Consider the following 22024-nt stretch of genomic DNA (forward strand, 5'->3'; position numbering starts at 1 on the left):
AATCGAGGTCCAAGGGTTTGGAGGAAGACTGGTAAAGAACAGAAGCCAAGCTGCTTGAGGTCTAGTGTGAAATATCCACAGTCAGTCATGATTTGGGGTGCAATGTCCGGTGCAGGTGTTGGTAAACTCTGCTTTCTTAAATCCAACGTCACCACAACAGTCTACCAGAATGTTTTAGAAGACTTCATGATTCCTTCTTCTGAGGATCTGTATGGAGATGGAGATTTCATCTTTCAGTAGGACCTGGCCCCTGCCCATACTGCCAGAAGCACCAAAAACTGGTTTGATGCCCATGCCATCACAGTGCTTGACTGGCCAGCCAACTCGCCGGATCTAAACAAATTGAGAATCTACGGGGTATCATCAAGAGGAAAATGAGAAAAAACAAAGAAGAAATCTGGGCTTCCATAACTGCCAGGCAACGCCACAGGCTGATTACATCAATGCTACAGCGCATCGATGCAGTGATTAAAGCAAAGGGATTCCCAACCAAGTACTGAAGATGAACATATCATTTTGAAAGTACCATATTTTGATCAATTTAATTAATTGATCGTCCTAGTGAGAAACCAGATGTCCGTGTCTCAGCTTTGTCCTTCGGACTGGCTGGTAATTCATTTAGCATCCGTCTGCGAAGTTAAATCTCCCGTGCTTCGCCTTTGATACGTACACCGGGCTTTCTTTAGATGTCTTGTGTACGCAGACTGGCTCAGCGGGGCAGCCGAGGCGGGCATGCGGAACAGCACGAGATTGGGGGTTGCTGGTTGTCATCTTTAATGGTGTGTCCGTTACATATATACACATAGACACACACACATACATGGAGCGTTCTCGCATTAATCAGCTATCCAGCTAGAATGAATGATTTTGATATAACAATGTCAAGTCAGATTTGTTTGTTTTACTTACTGTAATGAAAATGCAAGGAGCAAACTCTTGTCGCTGTCATGCTATTGAGATTTTTTTTCTCTCATTTTGCAGATGACATCAAAGCCATCCGACGTAATCTGAGACTACTAGGAATCCCCTCTTTCTTGCCGCTGCCAAGCACGAAAGCTGTAAAAACGTAGTCCATTGTCGATTTTTTTGAATTCCTTTGCGATCATGTGACGAGGTGCTGCTCCATGTAACACAGCAATGTCTCACCATACTTCAGTTTGAATGACAAAATATGAAGTTAACAGGGAGGCAACCAAGCACGTCTTCACTTGTATTAAAAAAAACCAAGAAACAAACAAACCAAAAAAAACTTTTTCTTGTCGAGTAGAAAGCTGGTGAAGTGAAAAAGTGAGAAAGTGCTCACGTCGAGTGGAAGCAAAGAATACTCCGCGACACAGGCAGTCAGTTGGGCTAAATCAGGTTTATTGAACAAGCCTTTGTGTCATAACAGCTGTTTTCACGGTCAGATTTGCTATGAGCCCAGCCCCGAAAATCTCGAGTCACTAACTTATAAAGTCTGGCATCTGTGGGCAAACTCTTAAGTACCGCCCCTAAGCCTGATTGGTTCACTAAGGTTTGAATTGTACAGGTACTTTGTCTTACATATATTTGGTGTCACCTTTTGTCCACCAGATGGCCTTCTTATCGTTGAATCAACCGAAACCCAAAGGAATGAATGATTCTGGATTTGACCCACCAAATGGCGATCGTAATCTTTGATGTTACACCAGACGCCCCCGTTTATGGCTCATCTCATAACTTACCCAGATGACTTATTGCCCTGTAAACTGCAGGGGAGATCTATGGATAAGCATTTTGTCTCTTTAAAGTAGATGGTTGAAATAGAAAGAGCTGAAGCAGCTGTGAAAGTGTCTCTCTTCAGGTGCTTATTAAAAATACACTACACCGGCAACTTCCTCCCTTTTAAAATCCTTTTCTCTCATGAACTCCTTCCACCTGGCGAACGCTAGCCCAATTTGTTTATCCTCTTTTGCCGCTTAAGTTGCCCTTTTCTCTTTCCCGTTGATGATGTTACTGTCTCCATTGCATATCCGTGGTCCTGCATTTTGCTGCTGCAGTAGAGCAGATTTGCCGGGGTATGGTAATAAACTGATTTTCTCCTCCGGTGTCTCAATCTCTGTGCTGAATCACAGGGAACCGAGTAGTTATTCCGTGTTTAGCGCTGCTTGTCCCTTACAGCAACTGTAGTTTCAATATGGCAGACTGTCATGGCGCTCCCCTACTGGGTCACCACTCTTACGTATAAATAAATCTACAATTCTTTGCTCATGAGAATGTATCAGATTATTAGCAGAGGTCATAACACACCAATGATAACACATAAACGCAGACATCGATTCTGCCCAGTAAACAATCGAAAATGTTACGCATTGTCCCTTTAAGGTTGAGGAAAAATCAAGTTTGGTGAGCACCTGTTTTGTTTTGTGCGTCTGTCTCACCCACAATGGCACACACATACACACACAATTTGACCCCTAAGTAAGAAGAAGAGAATGTGTGTGGGGGGGGTTTGGGGTGGGGGGGGGGTATAAAACGTCCACTCTCTGAGGTCTCTGTGCTTCTCTCTCTTCTTCATCGCTCATTTTCATTATTTTCATCTGTGATCCTTGTATGCCAACATGCCCAGCAAGAGGAAGAAGAACCAGCGTCGCATGAGGAGAGTGGTAAGTGAAGTGCACGCCACACAACAACAACAACCCAGATGAGTATTGCTTTAAAAAATGCAGCAAAAATATTTGTATTTACAGTCTTTTTTTAAATTAGGCTACTGTTTCTGTCGGGGCTGAAAAAACCCACGCAGAGATTTCATGCATGGTTGAAAATGTTATTTTTTTTATTTTTTAAGTGGTGGATTAAATTCTATGCATGACTTAAATAAATTGAGAAGAATTTTTGTTTTCATGTGAATAACATAAATTTACAATCTTTTTTTAAAGAGGCACTTCGAAGGAAGTAGACAATTGTTTCTATGTCGGACAAAAAAACGTAAATGCTTTGCGCAAAAACGATGGATTAAGCGGAGATTCCGTGTGTTTGTATTTGGAGCTAAAAAATAAAAGTGGCGGATTAAGTGTAGATTTTGTGCATGATTTAAATTGGGGGAAAATATTAGTATTCGTGAAACATCATAGGTTGACAATTTTTTTAGGAGGTTTTTTTTTTAGTTTTAGTGTTTCTGTGAGGGATAAAAAGGAAGTAGGCAATTGTTTCTATGTAGGGCAAAAAAAAATGTAGACGCTTTGCACAAAAACGGTGGATTAAGCGGCGATTCCGTATGTTGTTTGAATCGGAAAAAAATGTTTTAATTTGGAGCTAAAAAGAAAAAAAAACAAGTGGCAGATTAAGTGTAGATTTTGTGGATGATTTAATTTGGGAAACATCAAGGTTAAAAACTCATTTTTTTCTCCTGCTTTTTAGAGCATTTCCACTTTAAAATTGTCTTTTTTTCAGTGTATGCTGTTTTTATTGTATTTTTACTTTTCTATTTTTAATGTTTATAAACTGTTTTTTAAATGCTTTTAATCATGTAAAGCACATTGAGTTACCTTGTGTATGAAATGCGCTATATAAATAAATTTGCTTTGCATTAGTATTTGTGTAAACATATTATTTACAATCTTTTTTTAAAGGAGCACTATAAAGAAAGTATGCAAGTGTTCTATCGAAGGTAAAAAAAAAAAAAAAGTGGTGAAAAAATTAAGCATGCATGCTTTAAAAACATGAACATTATCATAAATCTACTATCTTTATTTTTAGGAAGTATGCAAGGGTTTCTGTTTGGAGGTAAAAAAAATAAAATAAAATGTGTCGTGTTAAACAGAGATTACGTGAATAGTTTAAATAAATCAGGAAAAACATTAGTATTCGAGTAAACATTTTTTAAGAAGGCACTTTTAAGAAAGAATGCAAATGTTTATAATTAGGGCAAAAAACATGTAGACAGTGCAAAGAAGTTGAGATTTCACGCATGGCTTAAATAAACTGGGAAAAATATTAGTATTCATGTAAACATCAAACTTAATTTCCTTTTTTAAGGAGGCACTTTTACAGAAGTATGCAAGTGTTTCTATTCAGGCTATAAAAAAAAACCCTGTCAGATTAAGCAATTTAAATAAATCAGAACAAATATTAGCATTCGTATGAACATCATCTTAAATTTACTATCTTTTCTTAAGGAAGCAGGCAAGTGTTTCTATTTTGAGTTTGAAGATAAGAAAACGTGTCGGGTTAAGTGGAGCTTTTGCACGAGGTTTAAATAGCCTGACATTCAGGAGGATTGTTGGGGAATGTTGTTGTTTTTTCTCCCCCTAACGCTGGAATGAATTCCTGCCATACGAGAGCTTCCACGCTGAGTCATGATGCTAAATCAGACACGAGCAATCGACCCGTGGCGATGAAGGCTGTATGGCTGAGAAGGCAGGATTTAGTGGGAGGAGTTTAGGACGTGGAATGCCAGTAAATATTTTTTTGTAAACAATACAGACTATTTGGTGTCGTCCATAAAGCTAAGGTACATTTTTGTAAACAAAGACAGACAAACCTGACATACATTTTTATAAACTGAAGATAATTTCGTCTTCAATGGATCTAACAAACGTTTTTGTAAAGATCGTGACTAATATAGTCTCCGACGAAACTAACGGTTTGTAAAACAGACAACTTGCAGTCTTTTACAAAGCTAACGTATATTTTTGTAAACATTGTAAACAATTTGGATATCCTAAAGTACATTTGGAACATATTAAAGACAATTTAAAGTCTCTGAGAAACCGATGACTTTTAAACCGATGATTTTTAAATCATTAAAGATAATTTAAAGTCGTCAGACTAAACTACCTTTTTGTAAACAATTTAGAGCCGTTGACAAATCTAACATTTTTATTTTTAATAAACAGAATTTGGAGTCTAGAAAAAAGCTAATGAGAATTTTTAAAAGAGACAATTTAGTCTTTGACAAACCTGTGTATTTTATAAACAAAGACAATTTGGTCTAACATGTTTTTGTAAACAAACAATTTAGTCTTTGATTAACCTAATGTCCATTTTTAAAACAAAGACAATTTAGAGTGGTCAACAATACTAACTGCTTTGTGAACATTGTTTTTTAAATATTAGACAATTTAAAGTTTCCAACAAATTTAACATACATTTTTAAAACATTAAGGACAACAGAGTTTTTAAACACAACTTTTTGGTAAACACTAAATCGAGAGGCTTAAAAAAAACAAAACAAACGTACCTCTTTTGTAAACACGACAGATAATTTTGGAGTCATCATGACGTGTTTTGGTAAACACCGTAAACAATTTAGCCTCCAATTAACTAATGCAATTTTTATAACAAAGAGCGTTTAGAGTGATCAACAAAACTAACGAATGTGTTTTATGAACATCATAAACAATCAAGTCTTTGACAACGTTAACGTACGTTTTTGTAAACAAATGCAAATTTTGCGTCGTCAACAAAGCTAGTGTACATATCGAAAACATCACACCGAATTTTGAGTCTTCAAAGCATTTTTGTAAGATGTTTTTATAAGCATTGGAAACAATTTAATCTTCAATCAACCTAAACCTACTTTTTTTGAGAAAATATAAGACTGACAGTAAAATTTTCATAAACCTAATCTTCAATTTAGAGTCTTTGATGGACCTTAACATTCATTTTAGTAGACAAAGACAATTTAAACACTTCAGAAAAGCTAATGTACGTGTCTTCCATTTAGACATTTCCCTAAACAAAGACGATTTAGTCTCAGACAAACCCAACCTGTTTTAATAAACATCGTAATTGATTTGGTCAATTCAACAAGGGGGCCAGAGCAACTATACTTGAGTTTGTGCTTCCTATAGGTGTCCCAATACCTTTGATCACGTTTGCCTTTGCCTGTGGCGCACGCGACCAAATATGGTGGTGTGTCGAAAAGGAATGTCTTGAATAGACGTCTGCACAACGTCGTCCTCTTCTTCTAGTACTACTATTGTTGGGGTCATATGCTGGCTAAAAAAGTCATCTGAAGTCAGTCGACATTATCAGCCATTGCCACGCCATGTTTGGATATTTGGAAGATGAGGGGAGGGAGGAGGAGGGGGTTGTTTTTGATGGCTGCCGCTAACGAAAACATTTTCCAAACATTAAGACAATCTACAAACGTAACAAGCAAACAAACAACCCATATTTTTTGTAAACAAAGACAATTTAGTCTTCGGCAAAGCTAACATGTTTTTGGAAGCATTGTAGACAATTAAGTCTTCAACAAAGCTTGTGGTCAGTAAACGTAAACCATTTCGTTTTTAACAAGCCTAACATAAATATTTTCCACACAAAGACAATTTAGAGACTTTGACAAAGCTAATTTGCATGTTTTGTAAACATCTAATAATTTAGTCTTTTCGAAAAAGCTAACGAACGTGTTTTTGTAAATGTAAACAATTTAGTCATAAAGCTAATCAATGTGGTTTCGAAAACATAATATGATGAATAACAGGCACAAGTTGTTGATGTTACAATATCATCAACAATTTAGTCTTAAACACAGCTAACAAGTGTTTTTGTAAACATCAAACTTTTAGGGCTTACACAAAACTAATGTTCATCTTTTTGTCAACATCAGAATCAATTTTGGGTCTGATCAAACGTCTGAAACATTATAACCCAATTAGAGTCCTTGATAAATGTAATGTATGTTTTTACTGTATAAACAAAGACAGTTTTGAGTTGTATTTCATAACCTATTTTGAGTCTTCGTGCCAAATTTGTACATTTTGGTGAACGGGGGTGTGAGCGAGGGTTTTGTTTTGACGGCCACCACTGCCGCCGTGGCTCACAAAAGCATTTTCCCACCAGTGATTGTGTTGTGATTACCACGCGGCGGTGAAGTGATTAGGCTTGCTAGCTCTTGTCTCTGGGGCTTCTGCTGACGGCCACACATTTACGCTCATCGCACCTGTCAGGACGCTTCAGGTTCTCACCGGTCGCTTTGCTCCAGTTATGTAACCAGTAGGCTTTGTTGACATTTTTCTCGGGCCCATGATGGATCATGGATAACCAGCTCTAGGTCTGTAGGGGGTTCTGAGGACCGGGGTTCAATCCCCGGCCCAGCCTGTGTGGAGTTTGCATGTTCTCCCCGTGCCTGCGTGGGTTTTCTCCGGGCACTCCGGTTTCCTCCAACATCCCAAAAACATACGTGGTAGGTTGATTGAAGACTCTAAATTGCCCGTAGGTGTGAATGTGAGTGCGAATGGTTGTTTATTTGTATGTGCCCTGCGATTGGCTGACAACTAGTTCAGGGTGTGCCCCGTCTCCTGCCCGATGATAGCGGGCATAGGCTCCAGCACGCCTGCGACCCCAGTGAGGAGAAGCGGCTCAGAAAATGGATGGATGGATGGATGGACAAAGATAACATGCGTCTTTCTGTAAACATCGGAAACTAAAATTTCAGACAAACCCAACATACATTTTTGTAAACTCCGTAGAAGTTTTTGTAAATATCGTAGAAAATGTAGCGTTCGACACAGCTAACATACACTTTTTGTTATCATTAAAGATTCAGTCGACCACAAAGTTAACTTACATTTTTGTTAAGATCGAAGACAGTATTTAACAAAGCTGTGTTTTTAAAAAAAATCATAAATTATTGACAGTCTCCAACAAACCTAACATATATTTTTGCAAGGAATTTTGGGATTCAGGTCCAGTATATCGACAAAAAAAATCAGAGAATCTGAAGAAATCGCTGCATGTAAGCGCTGAGAAGCAAGAAATGACAGAAAGCAGAAAAGTCAATGCCAAGCAACATTCCGCACGTTACAACAGCGTGGCTTCATAGTAAAAGAGTGAGTACTAGACTGGTCTTCCAAAAGTCCAGACCTGTCTCGAATTGAAGATATGTGATCTATTACGAAGCGCAAAATACGACTACAGACTCCCCGGACTTTTGAGCAATTGAAGTCCAAGCAAGAATGGGAAAGAATTCCACCTACAAAGCAACAATTAGTATCCTCAGTTTCCAAAGTAAGGGTGATGTAACACAGCGGTCCCAGCATTTTGGAATGTGTTTCAGGCATCAAATTCAAATTGAGTGAATATTTGCAATAAATAAATAAAGTTCATCACTATGAACTTCGAAATAGCTCCTCTTTGTAGTGTATTCTATTGAACATTGGTTGAAAAGGATTGGCAAATCATTGTATTCTGTTTTTATTTACATTTTACACGTCTCAACTTTATTGGAATTGGGATTTTTAGATCTGGCATTTGTCCAACACAAATTGTAGCATCAGAGTCGAAACACATAAGATGCAGCAGTTTTTAACTTTTTACACAGGACCTAGAAATTTATAGAAAGTTATTTTTCTGCTTTTGCACAGAGATTCTGCTAAACTGCTGCAACACAGATGAAACAGAAGAGCTGTGTGAAAAAAATCACACGTGGTAATATCCTGCCTTTGCTGGGCTGTGTATAAAAGACAAAAGCTGCATCTGATGCAACACTTTAGCTTAATCTCCGTGTTAAAGTGTACACTGGCATGGCAATATTCTGCCCCTTCTCTGGGTTTAGTGTGAAAGGCACAGGCTGATAAACACTATCTACTTTGGCGGAAATTTTGTGGGATCTGTGTGAAAACGTAAAAGCGCACACAGGTAAAGCAGTACCCTTCCTTTGCTGGATGCTATGTGAAAATGCACACACTTGGCAATATCATGCCTTTGCTGGGTTTAAAGGATGAATCCTATGTTATAGCTCCAATATGACGCTTTGGTTTGATCTGTGTGTGAAAGCACACATTTACTGTAATATCTTTCCTTTGCTGGGTTCTGTGTAAAATGCACAGGCTCGTGAACACTATGTACATTGGCGGCAATCGTGCAGGATTTCTGAGCGAAAGCATGACAGTACACACAGTTGTGGCAATATTCTCCCTTTGCTGGGTTCTGTCTGAAAGGCACAGACTGAGGAACACTACTTTTAATGCAGTTTTGTGAGACCTGTGCATGAAAGCAGCACAGAAGTCCACACAGCTGCACCAATATCCTGCCTTTGCTGGGTTCTGTGTGAAAGACAAAGGCTGCATCTTATGTTACAGCTCCGATGTGACACCTTTGCTTGAGCTTTGTGTGAAAGCGCACAGACTACATCTGTTTAAATGCTTACAGTCGCCTTAATATACTGCCTTTGCTGGGTTGTGTGTGAAAATGCTCACATGTGGCAATATCCTGTCTTTGCTGGGTACAGTTTAAAAGGCACAGGCTGATAACCGTGTACTTCGGCTGCAATTTTGCAGGAGCTCGGTGTGAAAGCATTTGTAAGCTGACAAACCTTTGCTGGTTTCTGTGTGAAACGCAAAGGCTGCATCTTGTTCCGATGCAACACTTTTGCTTGATCTCTGTGTGAAAGCGCACAGTTGTGGTAATATCTTGCTTTTCCTGGGTTCTGCGCAAAAATGCACACATGGCAATATGCGGCCTTTCACTGGGTTATGTGTGAAAGGTACAGGACGATAAACCTCGGTTCTACTTAAAATTGTTATGGCATTATCAGGTATCAGTACCCGGCAGGGGCAATTCTTGGGTCAGAGGTTTAGGGCTGCTGGGATTACTTTTAGGGGTGATTCAGGACCCCACCCCCCAAAAAAAATAAAAAATAAAACATTGGCTATAAATGCAGGAGAAAATCATTTTTGAGGAAATTGAGATAGGGGGTTGCTGTGTTTTGGTTGTTAAATTCTTATGTTACAACCAAGTACTACGATTTTACTCTTTTCTAGTTTGTTGAAAAACAAGTCTAAAAAAATATTTTTTATTTCAAATTGTAGGGGTGTTGGAATTAATTTTAGGTGTGCTTCAGCACCCCCCAAAGTGGGCGCGAAACCCCTATTGTACCTGGTATCAGTGAGTATTTGCAAGTACTCAAATGTACTCGGGGTCAGTCTGAAAAAAACAAAAAGTGGTTTGGTATCTGCGAGTACTCAAATGTAGTTGTACTTGATCTTGAAAAAACAACTTTAAAACTAAGTGCCCACGCCCACTCTGGACACGCAGGTGAGCGGGGAACCCTGTGTGTGTGTATGTCTATCTGTGTGTTTTCAGCTTAGTCAGAACATTCTGTACTGAGACCCCTGAACACCCCCCCCCCCTCCACCTCCACCTTCTGCATCACACATCACTCTTCCCCCACTGGGTGGCTGGGTGGGGGGTTGGGTGGACCCGTTCCAACCTGCTTGGACCCGTTTCTTCACTTCCTTACCACACTCACCATTGTTCTGGACTGTGGACCCCAAATAGTAAAAGTCCTCCACCTTCGCTATCTTTTCCCTGTAGCCTCACTCTTTCCCCACCACCCCTCTCATTCATGCACATATATTCTGTTTTACTTCGGCTAATTTTCATTCCTCTGCTTTCCAGTGCATGCCTCCATCTTTCTAACTGTACCTCCACCTGCTCCCTGCTTTCACTGCAGATCACAATGTCATCTACAAACATCATGGTCCACGGGGATTCCAGTCTAACCTCATCTGTCAGCCTATGCATTACAACTATAAACAGGAAAGGGTTTAGGGCTGATCCCTGATGCAGTCCCACCTCCACCATAAATTCCTCTGTCACACCTCACCACTGTTCTGCTGCCCTCATCCATGTCCTGTAGTATTCTAACATACTTCTCTGCCACTCCAGACTTATAGTTGTACTGTAGTTGTAGTAGAACTGTCCGTCAAGGCAGTAAAACAATTACTAGATCTCCTCCAGGTCTATAGCTACTGTGTGTATGGACTTTTTTCCTACTATACGTCCATGTTTGCGCCCGTTTGGCTTACAATTGAGGCAGAGAAGCTAAGCTAGCCTGAATTAACGACGGATGCCAGAAAAAATGAATAATTCAATGTCACACTTTCGGAGGCTTGGAATTATTCATGTGGCCTGACACACTTGTCGACGGCCATAGGTTTTTTTTCTTATGTAACACTTTCCTTCCTTCATACTAGTTTACTTTACTTCCTGGGTAACAACCTTTCTTCTTTAGTTTACTGTACTTCCTATGTAACAACCTTGCATATTTGTAGCCGGTAACCATAGGATTACTTTACTTCACGGTTACAAACTTACTTCCTTGGTCTACCTTCTTCCTGGGTAACACCATCCATCCTTGTAGCCGGTGGGACCTTACTTTCTGGGTAGTTACCTTTCTTGCTTGGTACAGGACTACCTTACTTTGTGGGCAACAAGCTTCCTTCTTGGGTCTCTGTCTACCTTACTTCTCAGGTTATGAACAGATTTTTTGTACTCGTCTACTTTACTTCCCTGGTAACAAGCCTTCTTTTGTACCGATCTAACCGATACACGTGACCACAGTGGGGGAGGGGGGTCTGTGGGGTATTTTTTGCGGGGTGGCTAAGGCAGCGGTTGGGTTCCCGCTTGGACCAAGATGGCAGAATTTTGAACTGGATAACTCACATTTGTTCTTTTCTCTATAGGTCAAGCCTGAAGTCTTGGAACCGGAACCAGTGGCAAAAGCAAGTGAGGCCGTCTCCACAACTACACCTGAACCAGAACTAACTGCCGAACAGGAGGACACCCGATCAGAGGAGCGACTGACTGCGCCAGAACAAAAAGCAGAACCCGAATCCATGCAGGAGGTGGTCTGCAATGCACCAGAACGAGAAATTGAAATGGTGGATATAAAGTCAGTAGAGCAGGTTGTTGCTTGTGTACCACAACTGGTCAGTTGTACCTTCATCCCAGAAACAGTAATTGAAGCTGAACCGGCCGATAAGGTAGAACCAGAATTTGTAGAGCAGGTCGTTGCCAGGGTGCCACAACTGGTCAGGTGTACCTTCTACACAGAAACAGAGACTGAAGCAAAACAGGCTGTTAAGGTGGAACCGGAATCGGAAGGTCAGGTTGTCGCCAGTGTGCCAGAACTGGTCAGTTGTATCTTCGACCCAGAAACTGTTACTGCAGCAAAACCGGCAGTTAAGGTGGAAACAGAACCGATGGAGCAGGTTGTCGCCAGTGTGCCAGAAGTGGTCAGATCTACGTTTGACCCGGAACCCGAAAAAAGGGCGATCCAAAAGGTCTCAGAAGAGGTCGTCTGTTACACCCTTGACCCAGAACCAGTAGTTGAAGAAGAAGTGGCTGTCAATGTGGAATCACAGTCGGTAGAGCAAGTACCAGAATTGGTCTGTTGCACCTTTGACATAGAACCAGTAAAACAGGGTGTTGCAAGTTTACCAGAACAAGTGGAACCCAAGAAGACCCCTGAAGCAGAACCCAAGGAGATCCCTGAAGCAGAACATAAAGAGATCCCTGAAGCAGTACCCAATGAGATCCCTGAAGCAGAACCAGTAGCTGGCATAGAACTGAAACTCCAAAAGGTGGCAGAACAAGTTGTCGTCTGCTCCCTTGGCCCAGAACCTGTGGCTGAAGCAGTCAAGCCAGTTCAGGAGGTTGTCCTGGTGCCGGAACCAGAGGTTGTCGTCAACATACCGAAACCTGAAGCAGTGGCTGAGGCACAACTTGTTGCTGTTAAGGTAGAAACAGAATCAGTCAAGCAGCTTGTTGAACCCCCCACTGAAGCTACTGCAGAAATCCAAGAGGTGCATACCACACTTTGAGTCCTGTCTATGACGATGATGCTAATTTATTTTATTTATTCATTTAGTTTTTGGGTGTTACAGGACACCGCCTCTGCCAGTCTGAAATGTCCTTCGGAGGAGAGCAGCATACAGTCACGTCAGATGCAGCTGGGATCATCAATGGTGAAGAACGCGCAAGCCATGCTTTAAAAACATGTTTTTGTTGCATGTAAACTGAAGACTTTGTGTGTTCAGCAAATACCGCTGGAGGCAGCGCTGAATTCTCACCTCATTCCAGAGGTCTCCATCGAGGGATAGACCTCCAAGACACTCCTTTTTTGTATTGGTAAGTTAAGAACTTCACCTTTTTTCTTTGATACAAGTCGCGCTTTATCTGTGGGCAACAAACTTACACTTTTGGTGCCGGTCTACTGTATTTCCTGTCTAACAACCCGTCATTCTTTAGTACAGGTTGACCTTACTTCCTGGGCAACAAGTTTCTTTTTTTGCTACCAGTCTATCTTACTTCCTGGGTAACAATCCTCATTCTTCAGTATCGTTTATCCTACTTCCCGGGTAGCAATCTTCCTTCTTTGGTGCCGATGTATCTTTACTCCTGGGTAACAACCTTCGTTCTTTAGTGCTGTTCTACCTTACTTCCAAGTTAACAACCTTGCTTCCTTGATACCACTTTATTGCCCGGGTAACAACCTTCATTACTTCCTGAGTAACAACCCTCAATTTTTTGCACTGTTTATCCTACTTCCTAGGTAAAAACCTCTCTTTAGTGCAAGTCTACCTTACCTCTAGGGTAACAATCTTTTTTACTTCTTGGGCGAGATCTTTCCTTATGGCACTGTCTGCCTTACTTCCCAGGTAACCTTTGTTACTCACTGGGTGACATCCTTCATAAATTGGTACTGGTCTGCCTTACTTTTTGGATAACAGCCATCCTTCTTTGGCACCAGTCTACCTGATATCTCAGGTAACCACCTTCATTATTTAGTAATAATCTGCCTTACTTCCTGGTTAACAACCTTCTTTGCTTTCTGGGTGACAACCGTCATTCTTTGGTACAGGTCTACTTACTTCCCAGCTAAACACCCTCACTCTTTGGTACTAGTCTGCCTTACTTCCCAGGTGACAACCAGGGCTTGAATATAAATATCAGCGTTAGCGGGTAACACCGACACTCCCACTAGCCACTTTGGAGGGTTGTATTTCAAATGGGAAAAGGTTCTGTTCATCTTTAGTGCTGCTCTACCGTACTTACTGGGCGGCAGCCTTCATTTTTTGGTACTGGGCTGCCTTACGTCCATCCAAAGTTTTTTGGCACCAGTCTACTTTACTTCCAGAGTAACCATCATTCTTTGGTATACTAATTTATTTTTTCTTTTCCTTTCTTTTTCAAATCTTTCTTTTGATATTAGTCTCCGTGACTTCCCAGGTAACAACCATCCATTTTTAGTACCTGTCTTCCTTCCTGGCTCACAACCTTCTTTCCTTGGTACCTCTCTACTTTTCTTCCCAGATAAAAACCTTGCATCTATTCTATTTACTCCACTTCCTGGGTAAAGTTGGGTGACACCAATGTTTTGAAATGACCCGTCTCCCCTTTTGTCTCGTTTCAGATACCGCACGGTCATTTGGTAGACTGGAGGACATACTGCGAATGAACCAGATGACTTTTCTTGATTAGTTTTTTTTTTTCCAATTCAGGACATAGAATAGGAAATTGACGCGACAGCTACACTTTTAAGTGCCTTGGTTCCTGTCCAGATTCAGTCATCCCCGTTTCTATATGCCCCTCCAAAAAGCCAGAGGCCAAGGCCCGGCCAGCCAAAAGTATCCAAGTGGAAACACATTGCGGATCCTGCACGCCATGCACTGTAAATCATTCACAGTGGAAGACAAACATGTCACTCTGGTCTGTTGTCAAAAGAAAGTGAGGGACATTCAAGCCTGGTTTCCACTGTGCAGTACAGTAAGGTGTACTTATATTTTTGGGTGTTACACTGTGAGAAAGTGTTCAAAAACACCCAAGGCAATCGACATCCTCCAATTAAGACACAAGCCTGGTCAGGATTTACCAATGTGGATGTGTACCAAACTGAACCAGACCACTTGGTGGAAAACAAAGCTTTAGCGTACTAGGATCAGTTTGACACTAAAACATCCCATTGTATTGTTTTCCCCCTGCTTTTATAATTCCTTTTGTATCATGTGATGTGTTACGGTTCTGTTCTTGAGGACTGGAGCACTACATATTTGGAAGGGTTTTGTGTTTGAACCTTTGAAATAAAGCTGTAAAAACTTGCGGAGATGCTTGTTTTTTTCCCCTCTGACGCACATACAGCATGTTCACTTGTGGATGGAGCTAGTAGCATAAGGCCCAGCTAGCATTTCGCTAACCGACTCACACCCAATTACTGAGATATTTTCGCACATAGCGACCAGTTTATTACTTAAAGATCAGAGTGCAAAAGGGGTTTATGCCGGTCGGTTAAAATTCATATTTGCATTGTAAAGGTTTTGAAATACATACTTAATTCACTGCAAATTGTGAACCATAAATTGGCTAAAAATTTGGTTTTATTGAGCACAGTCAAATGTTCATGATTTTGAGACAACCTGGGTGGAGTTACACTTTCCAACCCAACGGCTAGTGGAAGTGATGTCATGTTTGTCAAGCATTAGCATGCCTCATTTACTCTGATTGGGGAGCTACAATTTTCAAAACAAAACAAAACATATATACATATATATATATACATATATACACATATATATATATATACACATATATACATATACACATACATATATACATATACACATATATATATACACATATATATATACATATATACACATACATATATATACACATACATATATATATATATATATACACATACATATATATATATATATACACATACATATATACACACACATATATATACATACATATACATACATACATATATATATATACACATACATGTATACATACACATACACACATACATGTATACATACACACATACATGTATACATACACACATACATGTATACATATACACATACATGTATACATATACACATACACACACACACTTACATACATATATATATATATATATACACACACATACATACATATATACACATACATACATATACATATATATACACACACACGCACACACACATATATACATACAACCCCAATTCCAATGAAGTTGGGACGTTGTGTTAAACATAGAAACAGAATACAATGATTTGTAAATCATGTTCGACCTATAGTTAATTGAATACACAACAAAGACAAGATATTTAATCTTCAAACTGATAAACTTGATTGTTTTTAGGAAATAATCATTAACTTGGGATTTTATGGCTGCAACACGTTCCAAAAAAGCTGGGACAGGGTCATGTTTACCACTGTTACATCACCTTTTCTTTTAACAACATTCACTGCCCATAACATACGCCTGCCCATACCATAGCCCCACCGCCACCATGGGCCACTCGATCCACAAGGTTGACATCAGCAAACCGCTCACCCACACTTGTCTGCCATCTGCCCTGAACAGTGAAAACCGGGATGCATCCATGAAGAGAACACCTATCCAACATGCCAGACGCCATCGAATGTGAGCATTCGCCCACTGAAGTCGATTACGACGACGAACTCCAGTCAGGTCGAGACCCCGATAAAGAAGACGAACATGCAGATGAGCGGGTTCTGACATTTTGTGCAGAAATTCTATGGTTATGCAAACAGATTGTTGCAGCAGCTGTCCGGGTGGCTGGTCTCAGACAATCTTGGAGGTGAACATGCTGGATGCGGAGGTCCTGAGCAGGTGTGGTTACACGTGGTCTGCGATTGTGAGGCCGGTTGGATGTACTGCCAAATTGTCTGAAACACCTTTGGAGACAGCTTCTGGTAGAGAAATGAACATTCAATTCACGGGCAACCGCTCTGGTGGACATTCCTGCAGTCAGCATATCAATTGCACGTTCCCTCAGAACTTGCGACAACTGTAGGATTGTGCTGTGTGATAAAACTGCACATTTCAGAGTGGCCTTTTATTGTGGCAAGCCTATGGCACACCTGTGCAATAATCATGCTGTCCAATCAGCATCTTGATATGCCACACCTGTGTGGTGGGATGGATTTTCTCGACAAAGGAGAAGTGTTCATTCACACAGATTTGTGAACAATATTTGAGGGAAATGGCTTTTTGTGTATGTGGGAAAGGTTTTAGATCCTGGAGTCCAGCTCACAAAAAATGGGAGCAAAAAAAAAAGTGTTGCATTTATATTTTTGTTCAGTGTATTTATCTATATACACGCACAACTATACTGCCAAAATGTATTCACTTACCTGCCTTGACTCATGAATTTAAGTGATATCCCATTTTTAATCCACTGGGTTTAATATGACACCTGTCAACCCTTTGTATCTTTAACATCTTAAACTCTTGTGGGAAGGCTTTTAACAAGGTTTAGGTGTGAGTTTATGGGAATTTATTACCATTTTTCCTGGAGCATATTTGTGAGGTTACATACTGATGTTGGACTAGAAGGCCTGGTTCTCAGTCTCCGCTCTAATTCATCTAAAAGTGTTTATATGGTTATGTCCAAAATATTAGCCCCTGTGCTCCAGTGAAAGGAACTCTGAATGCTTCAGCATACCAAGAGATTTTGGACCCTTCCAACTTTGTGGGAAGTTTGTTGATGGGCCCTTCCAGTTCCAACATGTCTGTGCATCAAGTCCTGTATATTGTATTGTATATTTGCTCCAGCAAGATGTTGGTAGTAAAAGCAACATGAGTCATGAGTAGTCAGCAAAACAATGCGCCGATTTGGCTTAAAGTGCAAACAGCTTTAAAGGTTGCATATCTTTGCTATTTAGACCTCCATAGAGTGACTCTCTAACATGGACTTAGAATAAAAGTGTCAATTTCTTCTTTAAAAAAACAAACAAACAAAAAACCACCTTGGTTTTGTCATATGCGTGTCCAGAAAAGGCTCCTCCGACAGCTACTTCTGTCTGACCCAGTTTTGTACCCGCTTTGTCCATATTTGTGGAAAACCACCCCCTATCCTCGGATTGGTTTCCTCTGTGTAGAAGACCCACTTGTGAGAGCACACGTGTGCAGAGAGTTAGGCGGAGATCTTCGCTAGTGACGTAGATAAGCTCGAAAAATTTGAATGACCTGATTTTAGCCCTCTCGGCAGAAAACGTGAAACCTAGGAATGCGTGGACATTTTAATTCATATTTCACGTTTACTGACGCACCATAGAGCCAAAATAACTCCCAAATACCAGAAACAGTTGATTTGGTAAAATATTGCACCTTTAACAAATTTCTAGTTCTCATTGCATACAGCAATGCGTCCTGTACATGCCGCGTTCCCATTACCATGGCAGCCGATGTTTCCAGGTTGGCAACATCTAAGGGCAAATCGTCACTGCAGCTGTTTTCAGCCTGGCTCAACCTATGCCCGTGTATACAATACATTCTGCTAAATGCTTCCGGAAACACACCGGTTCCAAAGTTACTAATACTTACTCGGCAGCAGCCACAGAGGTGCAGCTCCCACACGCCGAGTGACTTTCAACGATTCACTGGTCTAGTCTTGCTATTTTATTGCTTGGAAAGCTGAAGCAGCTCTTATCACTGCCGCTGCATCAGTACAACCAACTGCCACACTATAAAACATCGTGAAATAACAAAATATGCGGCAATAAACCAGACAACGATGTCTGCGTGTGCTAACGCCGAATTAACCGAGTGTGTGCCATTAATGTCACAGCTGAAAATAGCTGACGATAGCCAAATACTGGGAGAGGCTAGATTAAAAACGCAGACGCCTCATGTTGAGTTATATTTTTAAATTAAGCTGCTGTATGACTGCTATACGGTCACCTTAAAATAAAAGTTATGGTTTGTAAAGGGATTCTTAAATCTTTGAAATCTGACATTTAAGTGTATTGGAGTACGGGTTTGTGTCGTAAAATGTGGCTGAAAAGTAACATTTATACCTATGAAAAAAACAGTCAGTCAAAAAAAGACATACAAGTATTTCCCTCATAACTTTTAATCACCTTTTTTTCTACATTCGTGTTTATGAGTTATGCCATAATTTGTCTGGTACAGTAAAACTGTATTGATATTGTCTGTCCTTATACTTATGATCATATTGTCAAATCAAAAACTGGCAACAAAAAAGCAAGTAAAAAAAGACAAAGCTGTAAAACAACAAAATAGGATATATTTGTAAAAAGCAAATTCTTATTAAACTTTGGAATGAAATCAAAGAGGTCCCACTCACTCTCTAATATATGAAAAACTGACCAATGCTTTCTCCCAATTCTTATCAGGTATGAACAAAATGTCAAAAACAACAACTAATAATAACAATAATAATAATAAATAAGAAAAGTGATCAGATTGGTCCATGAGGTAAAAATGTGAACTAAAACAATGAAGTCAATTAACAACAGCGTGTGATGTCATTCTTAAAAATCACACACGTACAAAGACCTGCCACTCAAATATAATCTTCACAAAGTCACTTGATGTTTTGTATTTACAATAATTACACACACAATGGACCCCCCAAAAATATGTAAACCTGATCAATCACTCACCCTGTTCCGGTTGATGGATGTCAATCAAAATCATCAGCTCAGATGTTAGCAACCGATGCTAACCGCATAAGCTAGTAAATAGCTGAAGTGCAGCATGGCGCTAACTGAATATTCAACGCACTATCTTTAAGAGCCTAATTGTTAGTGGTTAGCAACGAAGCATAGCACGAGTGGACGGCTTTCAAAAAAACAAAAAACAAAAAAACAAAACAAAAAAAAGAGCACTTTTGTTTATGTGGGTGTTGCTTTGTTGTCAGAAATTAGCACTAGGCTAACTAGGATATGTATGAGTGCAAATGTGGCAACAATTGTAATGGCAGAAGCATTACGTTTAGTGTTTGGCAGCCATTTTGTACGCTTGTCCGCAATACTGACAGGCACCAATACATCAGCTGTTAGCATTTTAGCATGTAGCATTTTTTTGTTTGTAAAATCTGTGACGGTTCATCAGCATTCTGGAATTCCTCGTTCTCTCTCTGATTGTCACTCCTTGGATTTCTGCAGCAAGTAGAAAGGTAGTGAAGAGGGATTTTTTTTCCTTAAAGGTGTAGTAAGGATGTGGAGAGAAAGTGAAAGAGAGGACACCTCCCAGAGGCTGTGCAACTACCCTCTCAAAAAGGAAGGCCCAATGTGGGTTCAGTCCTGTCCAATCAGGCCCCAGGGGGGCTCGATATTTTTTCAAATCCAGTCCTGGTTCGGACCGGCTTCTTTTTTGTGTGGGTGTCATTTTTTTTTCTACTAAAAGAGAGCTTTGGATCCCTGGTTCTCAAACTCTGACCAGGCGTCATTCAACTCCATGAAGATCATCTTAGCGTAGTCCTCGTAAGGTTTGCCAGTCGCCTGCAGGGGATGCCGTAGAGCGGAGAAAAGGGAGAGGGACGAGACAAAAACATGACTGGATGAGTGGTCGCCATCTTAAAAAGATGTTTACCAACATCATGGCTGCTCTATTTTTTTTATTAAATATAGTTGTTAGGTGCTGCTGACAATTTTATGTACAGTGGAACCTCTGAAGAGAAACCTAGCATACAATGCTAACAATTGCAATTGCATTATTCAGTCTGTTTAGACTACAGTAGAACCTTGATTTAACTGACTCCGACTTACCGGACAGAAAATAGTTTTCAGTCTGAACTCAATACACCCCTTTGAGACCTGTACCCGTATTGGGTGGATTAATGAGCAAAGAACAGCCGGGAGAAGCGTCTCTACAGTCACCATTCGACCGAGGGCAATAACGCTTGCAGAAGAAATGAAAATCGAACATTTTCAAGGAGGTCCGTCTTGGTGCTTTCGTTTTATGAAACGGCGCCATCTATCCAGCCAGGCAAGGACTACCGTGGCGCAGCAATTTACGGCGGATTACAAGGAAAAGCTGGCCATCTTCCGCTCCTACTGCAGTAAAAAGATTGCAGACAAACACGTCCAGCCCAACCATATCACCAACATGGACGAGGTGCCGCTCACTTTCGACATCCCGGTGAATCACACTGTAGAGAAGAAGGGGACCACCACGGTAGCGATACGCACAACAGGGCACAAGGAGTTGGCTTTTACTGTTGTGCTTGGTTGCCATGGTAATGGACAGAAACTGCCACCTGTAGTGATTTTTAAGAGGAAGACGCTGCCTAAAGAAAAGTTTCCAGCCAAAGTAATCGTTAAGGCCAATCAAAAGGGCTGGATGGGCAAGGAGAAAATGAGAGAGTGGCTGAGTGAGGTGTACGTAAAGAGACCGGATGTTTTTTTCCATGCGTCACCGTCCTTGTTGATCTGTGACTCCATGCGCGCCCATCTCACAGCTGCTGTGAAAAACCAAGTGCAACTAAGACTGCGAGGCAACGCCGGGCGAGTTACCCCACCACATGTGAATGGATTGTGGATGCTTGGGCTAAGCAGGAATGATGGTGAAAGGACATTGATGACTTTGCATTCCTTGCAGCTCTGGCTGACGAAATCAACAAAATAATTTATCGACTCTTATATTACAAAACAAAATAAATTCCATAGTGTGATCGTACAGTGTTTTAGCTAAAGAATTCTGATACAAATAATTTTCCAACGACTCCATTTTTTACAATTAGGTACTGTATTACAAAAGAACATTCACTCTTATTTATGCAGTGTCCCTAAACGCACCTCACACTCACACAGCTGCCGCATGCCTGCCTACGGTAATTTCATTCTGAAGACTGAAATAGAATCCTTTCTATTAGCATGGCCAAACAAGTCCCTCTGCTGGTCACTTTTAATATTACAGTTGAATCACTGTATATTACAGAACAGCAACGTCGCAGCAGACCCTGCAATGTGACGAGTGTACAATGAACATCGCGATGATGATGCTCAAACAAAATATCCTGCAGCCCTAGTCTGCGGTCAGCCTTATGCTACACTAGCTAGCCAACTGCATGGGATTAGCTCTATAGCATAACATTAGGTTATGAATGCTCTCCCGCTATGTTGCTTTAGAGCCCTAGCTCCATGCTTGTCGCTCACTGACTGCACCCCAGCTATGAAGCCAATGAATAAGGAACGAGAGCATGAAGTTAGGGTCATGTTATGCTATATTGCTAGCCCCCAACAACGTGACTCCAAATGCCAAAGGGAGACCATTCAATTAGTGAGAGAATAGCATGAAGTTAACCAAATGGTCTCCCTCTTGCATTTGGAGCGGCATTGTTCGGGCGTAGGAAGCTTTTCCCATTGAAATTAATTCAAATGCAATTAATCTATTCAAGCATGCCCTAGAAAAAATTGTCTTGTCACGTTTTTAAGAAAAAAATAGCACTGTGTTGTTAGCGTCTTCTCCATACTCCTTGCAGGT

At 40.5% G+C, this 22024-nt stretch overlaps 2 protein-coding genes across 2 annotated transcripts in view; one reads left to right on the forward strand and one right to left on the reverse strand.

Annotated features, from left to right (window-relative positions):
* Positions 1–2467: 2467 nt before the first annotated feature.
* si:dkey-164f24.2 (uncharacterized protein LOC566607 homolog) lies at positions 2468–14850 on the forward strand. Its single transcript, XM_061766855.1, has 5 exons — positions 2468–2624; positions 11433–12554; positions 12636–12716; positions 12789–12879; positions 14165–14850. The coding sequence occupies exons 1-4, from the start codon at positions 2580–2582 to the stop codon at positions 12849–12851; spliced, it is 1311 nt and encodes a 436-aa protein (XP_061622839.1). The 5' UTR covers positions 2468–2579; the 3' UTR covers positions 12852–12879; positions 14165–14850.
* A 3779-nt stretch (positions 14851–18629) lies between these two features.
* Positions 18630–22024, reverse strand: part of gak (cyclin G associated kinase) — a 50548-nt gene continuing 47153 nt past the window's right edge. The window contains exon 29 of the mRNA XM_061766858.1: positions 18630–20040. Within this exon, the coding sequence (XP_061622842.1) occupies positions 19939–20040 (102 nt within the window). The 3' untranslated portion in view covers positions 18630–19938. The remainder of the gene's footprint in view (positions 20041–22024) is intronic.

This window comes from Phyllopteryx taeniolatus, chromosome 3 (genome assembly GCF_024500385.1).
Source record: "Phyllopteryx taeniolatus isolate TA_2022b chromosome 3, UOR_Ptae_1.2, whole genome shotgun sequence".
NCBI classification, from domain to species: domain Eukaryota; kingdom Metazoa; phylum Chordata; class Actinopteri; order Syngnathiformes; family Syngnathidae; genus Phyllopteryx; species Phyllopteryx taeniolatus.

Coding starts and splice junctions, on each gene's coding strand:
- si:dkey-164f24.2 (XM_061766855.1), top strand. CDS start 2,580: ATGCCCAGCAAGAGGAAGAAGAACCAGCGTCGCATGAGGAGAGTG. Junction 2,625..11,432: donor AGCGTCGCATGAGGAGAGTG/GTAAGTGAAGTG, acceptor TTTTCTCTATAG/GTCAAGCCTGAAGTCTTGGA. Junction 12,717..12,788: donor TGCAGCTGGGATCATCAATG/GTGAAGAACGCG, acceptor TTGTGTGTTCAG/CAAATACCGCTGGAGGCAGC.